We start from the raw sequence: 13,894 nt of genomic DNA, 5'->3' as shown, positions 1-13,894 counted from the left end.
TACAGGTAAAAAGACTAATACAGTACATACTGTACGGCTGGGATAAGACACTGGCGAGATGGGTTGTGTGGGCTGTAGTGGCAGTGCTAGTTAAGCTACATTTTAAGTACAGTTTTACAAGCTAAGAAGAACTTCAATACAATTGGCCATACAGTAAAGCATATTTTTTAATTGGTAAAATAGTTCAGACTTTGTAGAAAGGTGACATCTGCAATATGATCTTCAGAGGCTGCAATTATTCCTTCACCCTGTTATATTAAACTGTTGGATGGAAAGAACAATGTATTAATGGTTTAGCTTTTCATAGAGCCTCTCAGGGCTAAAAAATACATATATAATATAACAATTTAATTTGTGATGTTTACAGATTAATAACCTGTGACATAAAGTGAACTATGAGCTCCTGAGGGTAAATGGATGCTACATGTAGGGTGACCAGATGAGAATGGATGAAATTCGGGTCTGGAGTGGGGGAGGGGAATACAATGCTAAAATTACCTAATTATTTTTGTTCATTAGGACAAACAAAACAACTGTGGATATGTAACAGTGGGTAAATCATGATCTTTTACCCAATTTTTTAAGTTTTAATTTTATTCATTTCGTGTCACATCTGTCTGGCAACGCGCGTGTCAGATCTCTGCCGTGGCTGCCTGAAGCTACACTTATTTTGTTACATGCTGTTGACACAATGTACAGACAACCTGCAACCCCTGCTGGAGCCTGAGAACTACACAAGGATGTTTAATTAGGCTATAATCAAAACTCACGGTAAGTCTAATTTTCGGGACAAACCGGACAGGAGTCGGGACAACTGCTCCTAATTCGGGACTGTCCCGAATTTTTCGGGAGGTCTGGTCACCATAGCTACATGCTAGCACATCAAAGCTTCACTGACAAAGTACTCCCGCCAAAATGGAGTCACGGGAGGCCCAGATCTTAACAGCAGACTCCACCCACACCGGCTGCACATCTTCGTTCTCCTGCTTCTCCAGTCTTCCTCTTTCCCTGTCAGTGCCGTCGTTATTGCTTAACTCTGTCTAATGTGGCTTGTGTCGCTAAAATAATGACTAACACTGGAGAGGGCGACGATGAATTTCAGTTTCTACGAACGGTAAGTCAACCACTTTTTAAACTGCCCTTAAATGTAAAGTTAATGGTTAATGCCTTGTCTAGCTAAACTGACTTAACCTTAGCTAACAGCGCCAACAATTAGATAAACAATTAGTAACATAACCTGGCTCTTTGGGAGAGAGGCAGTGAGTCAACATCTCATATCTTTCTCATTTTAATTCATATTTTAAATATAACACTTTATTTGTGTATCCAAAGAAGGTTAGAGTCAAAGGCAACTGGACTTGGTTGAAGATACTTAGTAGTTTAACATTAGTGTCTCAGGATACAAAAAGTAACTTCTCATTAAGGTGCAACTTAACAAATTGGTCCAAATCCATGCATGCTGCATCTTTACAGACTGAAATTACTTCTACTATTTAAAACATATCACCTTAGTTTTAATATTAATTAGTGAGTCATTATTGTAGAAACGTAACTAAACATTACTAGATCTTGGTTTAATTTCAGTAAGCATGGGTCTGTCAAAATAAAGTGTGACCTTATGATGCGTTGCTGTAACATAAAAGTTGTTAATTTCATGTTTCTTTTTTTATTATTTATTAGTGTAAGTAACAAAAGATGCATATAGTAACTATTATAAGATTTAATTTGTAAATCAGATCTCCGCAGCATTTTTGCCATCTTTGTCACTTGTTTTGACACCATCACTAAAGGAAGATTGCAAATGGCCTTTCTCATCTTAACTGCAAGATGCTATCATTGTTCCCTAGTTGTAAGTTGTCCTCTCACAGCTTGTTATCATTGCCCTCTGATAAGGGCATATTACAGGGAGTATCTGGGGTGGATATGAGACAATTGAACACAGTATCAAGATTGGGGCGAAGTCATTTTGCAAGATCGATCCACAATATGAAATAGCACTGTAGATATCTGTCATACATTATTACATTAAATACAGGGTTTCTCCAAGGAAAATGTTCAGCCGAGGCAGGAAGCCACCCAGATCCTGACAAATCATCATCTTCAATTTAGTAGATGACAGCAGAAACACATTTGTTAAATATGGTATTTATGCAAAGGCAGCACTTCTGGTTCTTGTAATAAAAATACAGTTATTTTTTATGGTGGTAGTGGACGTGGTCTTTGTTTGAGGCAGTGTGGTCCACATGCACTATAAAACCGCACAGGAAACACTGTATTGTACAAATTGAAAAAAAAAAAAGATTAGCATCAATTTCAAATCCAAAACATGACTTTTTATAGCCGGTTGCAGCCGAATGAACATGCATTTCGAATTGCCACGGCTTTCGACATTTGGATTTTCACTTACCAAATGCACCTTGAAGAAGAGCTGAGTGCTCTGGCCATCTGAATGCCACACAGTGCCTCGTTGGGCAATGTGTTTGACAGATTGCAGAGTACTGCTGATATGAGGAGTGGAAAGAAGGGTGAATCAGGGGTCAGACAGTGCAGTATCTTCCCAAAATGGAGGTATGGAGAGGTGTCCTGGCTGGACTTTCCAGACCAGTCCTCTGTTGTTCCTTTCTACAATTCCTTAAATAGAAGTGAAAAGCCCAATTCCTTTCACATGGTCCATTTGGCATTTAAATGGAGATAAGATAAATTTTATGTGACAGAGCTACTGTACATGCATTTACTGTAGGGCTAGACCATGTTTTACTGATATATATAATCATCAGCTCTATTCTTACATTTAGGGGCACAGAAATTGTTTTGAGAAGTAACATGAATGCATCAATCTTTTTAAATTGAGCATACAGCGTGCACAAGGTACAGGGCCAAGAGATTACCAAAGATATAGGATGTACATTGGACCTAACAAATGGCAAAAATACATTGTTGTTTCTGCTTCTTCATTATTGAATTTCTTTTCAAACTATTTGAGGCTGCTAATTCTTGTGCGCAGTTGCAATTAGCTTTGGGGTTTAATAGGATTTTATCCAATCTCCAGGATTGAATTCGCTTAAACTCAATTTATTGATTTGATATGAATGAAGGTTTAACTGGGAGAATGCGACTCCTGAAACTGACGTCACCTGATCAGCGAGGGAAGACATATTACTCTGTGTTGTGGGAATATAGAGCCCTGAAAAGTCATGCCAGTATGACTGACGGTCTTTCTTGAATACACTTAAATAAAAACCGTATGTAAAACCTTCAGTGACAACGGATCATTTTAAAAATACTGTATGTTTTCGTGCAGTTTGCTCAGAGTTTCTGCCATTTATGTCTTTTTGCCTTACTGTCATTTATTCTTGTGGGATTGTTTACAGGATTCCTAATCAATTTCATGCTGGCACTGAATGGGGATCTTAACTCTCCTAAAAGAATTCTATAAATATGACGTTCAGTAGGAAGTTGTAGTGTCTAAATGATGCTTCAGAACCTTAGTCAAAATTGTGTATTTCAGGGGGAAAACTGAGTGCTTGAATTTCTTTTGGCACTATGAAATCCTGTAATTTACTTATATCAGCTTTGGCATTCACAAACAAATCAGCTGAATCTTAATTTGCACTCGCCCTATGAATGTGGTCTTTTTTTTTAGTATATGGGAATCTGTAACTCATATGGGAGTTTGCTCTTGCTGCTGTCATCTCTGTGATGTGTTTTTCTCAGGGAGACGAGGTGGTTTTGCAGAGTACCTTCACCTCCCAGGAGGAACAAGTAAAGCTCTGTCTTGCTGCTGAGGGATTTGGCAGCAGACTTTGCAGGCTCGAGTTCACTTCTAACTGCAAGGTAAAGAGCTCCACCTCAGTGATTGCACACGTTTCTCTCATTGCCAGAGCAACCCATTTGTCAATTATTGCCACACCTCATCACCTTTGATTTGTAATAATAAAAGAGAGATGTGTAAAATTATGCAAATGAATAATTCACTGAAAGTTCAACAGTATTTGATCTGTACAAAATTACTGTATGTTTAACACCAATATATATAGTAATCATTCAAACTATAATACCAGAAGCTTGTTGACATTTTGACATCAGTCTGTCCTTCTACATAAAGTTTTAAAGAATGTCTGCTAATTGTGTCTGAACAGTATGTTATTCTTCGGTATCTTTACGCTTCTTTTCTTGTTGTTTTCTACTACTAATTCACCTCTAACTTATCACATTTAATATTTCATAATATTTCAGTCATGTTATTTATTAATTTATTCAACATCTTTTCATAATGTATGTATTTGTTGATTTTTTTGTTTTCCTGCTTTTCTCCCCATTTGTACTGCCCAATTCCCAATTTGCTGTGGATCTTGTCACTGCTAATTACATTGTTGGCCTTTGGAGGGAGGAGACAGATAAGAAACTACCCCAATGACACCTGCTCCTTTGTTTTTGTTTTTTTATTTCTCACAGAATGTTCCACCAGACCTGTCTGTATGTGGTTTTGTCTTGGCCCAGTGTCTCTCTGTTAGAGCCCTGCAGGAGATGTTGGCCCACAGTAAGCACCTGGCTGCAGAGGTGAGAGTCTTCTCTGCTCTTCTTTTCTCCGTTTGCCTCTCAACACTCCTGAAACAGATAATATTTGCTGTTTATCAATGTCATTGTGACATTCATATGATGATTTTATGGTACGAATGACCACGATCATAAGTGATTCATTGGAATATCAAGACACTACAGTAGTTTCTCAGCGGGGGCGGTACTGCCCCCCAGGGGGCGTTCGGAAGATGATGGGGTGTGCTGGAAGCAATATTTTGGAAAGGGGGGCGCTGAATTGCTTTTGGGGAGAGTTTGTTGAGGTGAAAGTTTTAAGGCAAGTTTACACCAAAGATTTATAACAATACCAGTTTAAACTTTCAACTACTAAAACTGTGGTCTGCAACATTAAAACCTGTCAGTTTATTCCTCTGCGACTGGACAAGGCTGTGTGAATCGTAACAACTCTTCTCTCTGTGTTTCTGTCAGCTTCTTGTGGCGCAGCTCAGTGCTGCCTTCAATGGAACTGCAATTCAGAGTATCATCTGTAAAATTTCAGCCACATGGTGTTTACTGTGTAAACTCTGGAAAATGGAAGCTCTCTTTCTTGATATTGCTGTGGAAAAATGTCTTTCTTTTAAAAGCAGTAATTTCTCTGAGGAATACACCATGAAGGCCTTTATATCGCTGTGTTTACACATTCACAAGGGGATAAATTCCGACTTCCCCTGAAAGCAACTTAGCATCCAGCACCTGATGCGATCCGATTATAGATTACTAGTCATATGAGAGTAATTAGTTATATTACAATATTACTGTCTCTGAATTAATAATAATAAATAATAATAATCTTTATTTGTAGAGCACTTTTCAAAAGCAAGTTAAATAGAATAAAATAAAAGGGATAAAGTCAAATAAGATGGGGAAAGTCTCTCCTATAAAAGTGTGTTTTAAGAAGGGACTGACAGCAAACGCTCTGTCCCCTTTAGTTTTCAGTCGAATTGCCATTGTGTATGGGACTAAAAGGTCAAAAATATAACAAGGCCAGAAGCCATGAAGAGCTTTTTTTTTTTTTTTTTTTTTTTTTTTTGAATACAAATTTTTATTGAATTTTACACAGTATTGATACATGGCTGACATATTTTGCGTCAACATACAGGAACATGTAAGATACAAGAACATACAATTGTTCTGGAGACAAACTCTGGCATTATAGTCCAATGAACACAAACGGATGGAGCAGTGTATATCGATGGGAGTGGATTAACACTAACAAAGATTATTCGACCACATTACAAAGGTATCACAGTATAACAGGGTTCCGTTAAAACAACCAAGTAAATAAACAAATCTTAGTCAGATTTATCACCAACCTTTACATAGTCCCAAAACATTTCCCAAAGGTTCACCCCTCCCCTAAGGTTATCACTTAATCTGTTCAGCATACATTCATAAGATGTCATTTCTGCCATTGCACTGATAAATTTACAGAGGCTATGTGGAACCGAATGCAGGCTCTAGAAAACCAGTGCAGGCGGAATAACGTAAGACTTGTGGGACTGAAGGAGACCTTTGGTACCAACGGGACGCTGCATGGCTGTATACAACAGATTCTATCGGAGGGTCTTGGTGTCGAAATAGACGAGGAGTTGGAGATTGAAGGGGTCCACAGGCAGCCGGCACCAATACCGAATATGGACCAGCCCCCGAGACTCATTTTGATCTGCTTTCTAAGGCAGTCAGCAAGGGATAAGGTGGTCAGTGCAGCTAAAGAAAAGCGGGGGTTTGTGTGGGAAAAATGCTGGCTATCTGTGTTCCCGGACCTGACGAGAGATCAATTATAGGCCTATAAGTTTGCTCAATCTCGACTGTAAAATTCTGACTAAAATCTTAGCAAAAATAGAAAAATAGAACTTCAACTGACAATGTTAGACTTTTGTTACACTTAATGTGGCTGAGCCGATTTCAAAACACCCCAGTTACTGCCATTTCACTCGATGAGGAGAAGGCATTTGACAAGGTGGAGTGGCAATTCTTGCTTCCACCCTGTCCTATTTCGGCTTTAATTCAAATTTCACGCGCCAGGGGTGCCTGTTGAGCTCATTATTGTTTATTACTTTCTTGAGGTCTTAGCAGTGTCTATCAGAGCACACCCTGAAATTAGAGGAGTTGAGGGTGGAGGTAAAGAACACAAGTTATTACTATATGCGGATGACATTTTAGCAGTAGTTTCTGACCGCTTAACATCTTTACCACAGTTGATGAATACCGTTCAATCGTTTTCTAAATTTTTGCTATGCCATCAACTGGAATAAATCAGAAGCGATGCCACTTTCCAAATTGTGTCTTTCATCTATGGTAGAGAAGTTTAAATTCAGGTGGTTGCGCAAGGGAATGAAATACCTGGGAATCAAACTTTCGGAGAATATAGATGAAATGGTGACACTGAATTTTAACCCCCTACTTCAGAAGATTAAAACGAACCTCGAGAAGTGAGAAAAGTTAATATCATAAAAATGTTAATTGCTCCGCAGTTTAGTTATGTGGCAAAGATGCTTCCAATTAAAATACCATCTACTATATTTAGACAACTTGATGACATGGTAAAACATTTTTTGTGGAGTGGTAAAAAAACAAGAATTAAACTGAGAAAGCTATGTGCACATAAAGAGAACGGGGGGCTGGGCCTCCATGATCTAAGATTGTACTGCCTGGCCTTTGAGATGGCTAAATTAGCGAGATACTGGCATGTTATGGAGGACAAAGCAGCCTGGATGGATATTGAAAAGGCAATATGTTCACCTTTTAGACCCATAGAAGTATTGTCTCAAAAAGGGTCTAATATTACAAACCCGGTACTTTTACACGCAAAGGATGTCTGGGTCAGAGCCCACAAAGTGTTTAAACTTACGCACACCATGCAAGGGTATTTATCACTGTGGGGTAACTCTGGTGTCTGTATTGGGAAGAATTTTTGCTATATTTCTAAGTTGATAAAAACATGATTGAACAAGCTTTGTGGTGTGCTGCTCAAAATTTAAATTACTATCAAACCAGACACCAAGATTCTTTGCAACAGGCTTAATGTGATTTACTAGGGAACCAGCAGATGGCAGTATTTGTTTTGCCATCTGCTGGGACCCGATGACCAGGATTTATGTTTTGTCTGAGTTCAGCTGGAGGAAATTATTTGACATCCATTTTTTTACTTCACAAAGGCAGTTGTTAAGTGAACTCAGCATTCCAGGGTCTGTGGATCTGACGGACAAGTACATTTGTGTGTCATCAGCATAAATATGAAAAGAAATACCATGTTTATGGATAATATGTCCAAGGGGAAGCAGATACAAGGAAAACAAAATGGGTCCTAAGACCGACCCCTGAGGCACACCATATTTAACTGGACAGAACGAAGAGACATAGTTGTTTACAGACACGTAAAACTTCCTATTTGACAGGTAGGATGAAAACCATTCTAGGGCAGTACCAGAGATCCCCACCCAGTGCCTCACGTCTAACATGATGTTGTGATCAGTGGTGTCAAAAGCAGCACTAAGGTCCAGGAGTACCAGGACTGAGCACATACCTTCATCAGCAGACATTAAAAGGTCATTGGTGACTTTAAGCAGGGCAGTCTCAGTGCTGTGGTACTTCCTGAAACCAGATTGAAACCTTTCAAATAATTTGTTATTTTCCAGTACAGTGAGCAGCTGTTTGGACACAATTCTTTCTAAAATCTTTGCAATAAAAGGCAGTTTTGAAATTGGTCTAAAATTTTGTGGGAGGGAGGGATCTAAACCAGGTTTCTTTAAAAGTGGGTTCATGTAAGCCGTTTAAAATAATCAGGGTAGGTAACCAGTAGATAGGGAGCTGTTAAAAACAGAGATCAAATGGGGCCCAACAGAATCCATTCCTTTCAGTAAAAACGTTGTAGGTATTACATCAAGTGGGCTGGAGGACACTCTCATTTGTGATACTGTTTTTAAAAGCTCAGACAAGTCGATGGGATAAAACTGGTTAAAACTGTCTTGTTGCTGGTGAGGAACCGCAGCTAAAAACAATACATCTGTGGTCAGATATGGTCATGTCCACTAATTCCACAGAGGAAATGCTGACACCCAGGGTAAAAACCAAGTCCAGTGTATGACCACAGTTATGTGTTTGCCCTTTGACATGTTGTTTGAAGTTAAAAGAAGTGGCCATATTTAAAAAGTCAGTTGCATTAACATTGGTGGGGTCATCAACATGAATATTAAAATTGCCACAAAGAACAATTCTGTCATAATTTAAAACCAGAGTAGATAAAAATTCAGGAAGTTCTGATAAAAATCCTCCAGGCGGTTTTGGGGGACGATAAATTATAACAATATGATAGGTTGCAGCCCTGCAAGTTTAAGAGTGAGAACTTCAAAGGAGCTAAATTCATCACAGCGTACTTGATGACACACCACCCACCACCACGACCACTGACCCTCGGTTGACTAAAACAATCATAGTGAGGCGGACTCAGTTCAGCTAGCTGGCTATAGTCATTCATTTGCAACCATGATTCAGTTAAAAACATAAAATCTAGATTTGCAGACAAGATAAAATCATTTAAGATAAAAGTCTTACTTGACAGAGATCTCACATTGAAGAGAGCCATTTTAAATGAGTTTGTTTTGGGTGCTGGTGTTGGTGTAGTTGTCCTAATCCTTATAAGATTGCTATGATTTCTGTGTGGGATGTGCACATTTCGGTTTACTGGTCTATGCGTGATGATGACAGGAATAGAAGTCTGTAGAACAGCGCTGGGAGCAGACGGCTTTACATGCCAGCAGGTGGAGACGGTTGTTTGTGGCAGTGAGGCAGAGTTCTGTTCAGTGTCCGGTGGTGTCTCCAGGTGTGCTGTCATTCACGCTTTACACTACTTTTGCATTACTTAATTTAAAAGTGAGTGTGGGGCGGGGTGGATGGGTGAAATAGGATGAATTGTGTCCCCATTAAGAAAGACGCTGTGCGCATTTACGCACGCGGTACAGCAGCATAACGTCACTGATTATTTGAATCCCCTGACTGATCTCTCTGATCATGAAAGTAATTTGTTAAATAGAAACAGCTGACTTTGTAAAGCACAAACACATATCTATCTATCATAGCCTATATCTATTTAGGCATGATCCATCAGGGCAGGGGAGCGTCTTGTTAAGAGGAGCCAAGCTCCCCTGTAGTTTGCACACTGCCTACAGTTTCAACCATCGGATTCCCGCAACAGGAAATAACGTTACTCTTTTACTCATGGATTTGTTTTTCTGGTGCTGAAATGGTGACTTATTAAAAAACACCACTTAATTACAGGTTAAAACGCTATGTAACGCGCGTTACTGAGATTGTAACGGGTCTAATATTATAGATTTTTATTTAGTAATGCGTTATATTAGGCCTACTGCGTTACAGCAAAAAGCTCCCAACACTGCCAGCGAGTGCATGAGATTTATGGACCCACCTCGCTCTGTGAATCACATTGGGTTGTGCCCAAGCGGTAACGTGACATGTAGAGTTGCGATTGAAAAAAATGTAACGTTAAAAACTGAAGCCCTGACATGCTCTGTTTGTGACTGCGAGCTGCATTTTATCCGAGGTGCTGAAGTTAACGTGTGGATTTGTGGTGAGATCTTTGCCTGATCAGTGTTGCTTAGGCTACCTGTCAACTGTTTACTGTTCAATCCTGCAGTTATCCCGTTTAAATACATGAAAAACGTGTTAAAACAGAGGAGCTAGCCTATTAAAGTCCAGGAGTTAATAACTGAATTAAAATGAATTAATTTATCATTGAGTTGAGAAGGTGCCACAATCACATTTAAAGAGGTTAATTCCTCAAACAACAGACACAAAAAGGAAGGAAGACTATATCATGTGTGTTGACGGTGGTGCGGTGGTTAGCACTGTCGCCTCACAGCAAGAAGGTCGTGGGTTCAACCCCGGTTGCCCCAGCCTTTCTGTGTGGAGTTTGCATGTTCTCCCTGTGTCTGCGTGGGTTCTCTCCGGTGCTCCGGCTTCCTCCCACCATCCAAAGACATGCAGTCTAGGTTGATTGGTTACCCTAAATTGTCCTTAGGTGTGAGTGGTTGTTCGTCTATGTGTGGCCTGAGATGGACTGGCAACCTATCCGGGGTGTACTGGGATTGGTTCCAGCCCCCCGCGACCCTGTACGCAGGATAAGCGGTTGATGGATGGATGGAAGTTGATCTACAGGGGAAACATAGGCTATTATAAAGCAATTAAGAATACCTGAGAACCTTACTGCATTATATTCTGATATATTTTTATATTTTGAATTGTCACCTTCCACCTGAATTTTGTGATTCCCATAAATAAAAACATTTCCATCGTAATTTTTTTTTTACCAGAATGCAGGCAATTAAGTCTTTAATGCTCAAAATCTTCTGGGGGAGGACTACCAGACCCCCACCTGTTTATTAAGTGCAGAGACACCATCCAAGAAAACTCTTGGATGGTGTCTCTGTGTTTACAAAAAGTTTCTGAGAGGAACATTCACCATGGCTTTTTTGTTCCCTGGGAAAGTCATACAATTGTTGTTAATTAACTTGTGTGTTTTTCACGGTTTTAATAACAATAGTAACAACAACAACAATAATGATAATCAACAATATTCAGGTTAACTGTCAACATCTTTTTGATGAGGGGCGGTAAGGGCCCTGGATATTGGATAGGGTGGCGCTGGCCCTAAAAAGGTCGAGAACCACTGCATTACATTGTTGACACTGACCTCATATTAGCCTTACTTGCGTGTGTAAGTAAATGTTATTGTCTACTACAGTTTACAGAGAACAGCAGTTTATAACATTGTAGATGTAAGGGCAGAAAATTGTTTTCTTCTTACACTTATAATCTTTTATGCAACTACTTATAAGAGTGCTATTTTTCTCCTTTATTATGTCTTATATATTGTTTAAAATCTTTAACCTGTTCCATCTTTATTATTGTTCTTGTTATTCCGGTCTGTCCACATGTGTGGGGTTTAGGTTAGGGAAATGGGGTTGTTGATTGTGTTCCTCACTAGCTGTTCTTCTCCTTCCTTGACTGGGACCAGTCAAGGATCTCTTGTTCCCCAAAACATAGATGCTCAGACTGTATAAATGATCATGCAGCCCCTGCTCTTGGCCAGACGTTAGTGACTGTCTTAGGAGACAGAACCTCTGGTCCAGCTGATTTTGTTGTAGTACTTCTCTGTTTATTCTCTTTTGTTAAATAAATTCTTCAAAGACAACGGTTTGTTGTAACTCAATTATTTGCTCAGCCTCTCACCAGGAATACAATTTCCACGACAGTAGACCATGATATCTTGTATTAATTGTTAACTTAATTGTTTGCACTTTTTTATTTAATATTTAGAGATCTATCATATATAATTGTGATTTACAGGTGGGAGCTGGAGGAAGCCATCGCACCCTTCTTTATGGCCAGGCAGTCTTGTTCCTACACTCATACAGTGGCATGGTGAGTCATCTTGATGTAATGCAGACATAAATCAGAAGTTTTCCATCTTACTTTTCCCACTTGCTGATGGCAAATAGTTCTATATCAACTATAAAAAGAAAATGTTTTCATATAGTCACTGAAATGTATATTTGCTTGCAGTATCTCAGCTGCTTGTCTTCATCACAGTCTTCGACTGACAAGCTGACTTTTGATGTTGGTCTCCAAGAGGATAAAGCAGGTATTTAGTTTTGGACCTTTTAACAGTTAATAATTGTAATATTAATACATTTACTTTTTGTGCTCTTAACTGTATCTATTAATTATATTTATGCATTTCAACACACCTTATTCTCTTTGTTTAATTCTAATATACTTTGGTTTGTTTGTAGCTGCAAGCATTTTTCATCAAGCATGTACTGTAAAATCGTAACTTTGTATATATTCTGTTTGTGGCTAAGGTGAGGCATGTTGGTGGACTGTTCACCCAGCATCCAGACAGAGGTCAGAAGGTGAGAAAGTGCGTGTTGGAGATGACCTCATACTGGTCAGTGTTTCCTCAGAGAGATATCTGGTGAGTCTGTAAATGAGCAAAGTTAAGATGGCAAAAATCTGCTTTCAGACCACATCAAATGACAAACACCATTACCCCGTTATTTGTTTGAAGAAATAACAAAAGACTGCTAAGTAAGCATTTAAAGCTGGTAAACTGAATGTGTTTTCTTTTCCACTGCATTTCTTGTCCATCTTACCCTGAGCTTTGCAGAATCAGAAACTACCATTTATAAGTCATTGGTTTCATTTCCTTTGCCAAATACAAAATTAAGTCAATCTGTATTGTGTCTGCCTCTGATGAGATGCTTAGCATAATTGCTTATGATAACAGCTATTGTAGAAGAAAAATCAGAAGTTTCATTCAATGTTGATGAGCCCATTCTTGCTATTACCATTTTGTTTCTTCCCAGCACCTGTCCTTTGGCAGTGTATTTGACAACAGAAACTTGAGTGACAGCCTGATTGTTAACGCAGCCTTCCAGCACACTCTGTGGAGTGTTGCTCCCATCTGCTCTGGAGGTGGAGTTGCTCAAGGTAAGTTTATTTACTTTTTGCTCTCTTAAAAGATTGAAAAACAAATCTGTCTAAAATGATATAATCCAAGTGATTGATTAAAGAGGTATTCTAGCTGACATACCCTCTGTGTTATTTCACTTGGAGCAATTACCATTGTTTAGATAACAGTTACAGCCAACTAATGGCCTGTTTTGAAGATGCAGTTGAATGTCTCTTTCAGTGGAGATTATGTCTGGTGTCTGTTGTGCTAATTTTAGGATACCTGAAGGGGGGCGACACGTTGCGACTGCTCCACAGCCATAGTGACGCGTGTCTGACTATTCCATCCGCAGAGCAGGGAGAAGAGCTGCAAAGGTCAGTTGAAAAGACCAGTCGTCTCTCATGTCAGCTAGATAAAATGTCCTTTACCTCTGTCTCTGTCTTTTTTTCTTAATCTAGGATAATGCACTATGAGATTGGATCAGTCTCCAGCCATGCCCGCTCTCTCTGGAGGCTGGAGATCCTGCGTGTTGTGTAAGTATACATAGCATGTGACGATGCACTCAGTCTCAGTTTAAAGTAATATTTAGCCTTATATAAAAATTGTATGTTAAGCTTTATAGTTTTAAACTTTTTATTGGAAAACAAAACACTCAAAATTTTGAGTGTATATATAGTATAGTATGTATAGTCTCATTGGCAAGAAAATAATACACAAATACACACAGTAGTTGATTGTTGTTAGACCATAGAGGGAGTCAGTATCATGTTGCACATAGTGCAACTTATAACTGCAAGAGCAGGGCCCAGAATTTCTCTTTCTGCTGTTTTCACCCACGGCAGTTGT

General features: G+C 39.1%; 1 protein-coding gene and 1 long non-coding RNA gene across 2 annotated transcripts in view; one reads left to right on the top strand and one right to left on the bottom strand.

Annotated features, from left to right (window-relative positions):
* Positions 1–142: 142 nt before the first annotated feature.
* LOC119917369 lies at positions 143–859 on the bottom strand. Its single transcript, XR_005447263.1, has 2 exons — positions 771–859; positions 143–261 (listed from the first exon to the last, which is right to left on the bottom strand). It is a non-coding gene; the product is annotated as an uncharacterized LOC119917369 (long non-coding RNA).
* A 113-nt stretch (positions 860–972) lies between these two features.
* ryr2b (ryanodine receptor 2b (cardiac)) overlaps positions 973–13,894 on the top strand; it is an 88,625-nt gene continuing 75,703 nt past the window's right edge. The window contains 9 exon segments of the mRNA XM_038737678.1: positions 973–1,114; positions 3,715–3,834; positions 4,456–4,560; positions 11,944–12,018; positions 12,160–12,238; positions 12,459–12,571; positions 12,963–13,086; positions 13,326–13,422; positions 13,507–13,581. Of these exon segments, the coding sequence (XP_038593606.1) occupies positions 1,067–1,114; positions 3,715–3,834; positions 4,456–4,560; positions 11,944–12,018; positions 12,160–12,238; positions 12,459–12,571; positions 12,963–13,086; positions 13,326–13,422; positions 13,507–13,581 (836 nt within the window). The 5' untranslated portion in view covers positions 973–1,066.

This window comes from Micropterus salmoides, unplaced genomic scaffold (assembly GCF_014851395.1).
Source record: "Micropterus salmoides isolate LMB-PRFRI ecotype aquatic unplaced genomic scaffold, ASM1485139v1 Ms_hic_scaffold_22, whole genome shotgun sequence".
NCBI classification, from domain to species: Eukaryota; Metazoa; Chordata; class Actinopteri; order Centrarchiformes; family Centrarchidae; genus Micropterus; species Micropterus salmoides.
This window is presented reverse-complemented; position numbering and strand designations above follow the sequence as displayed.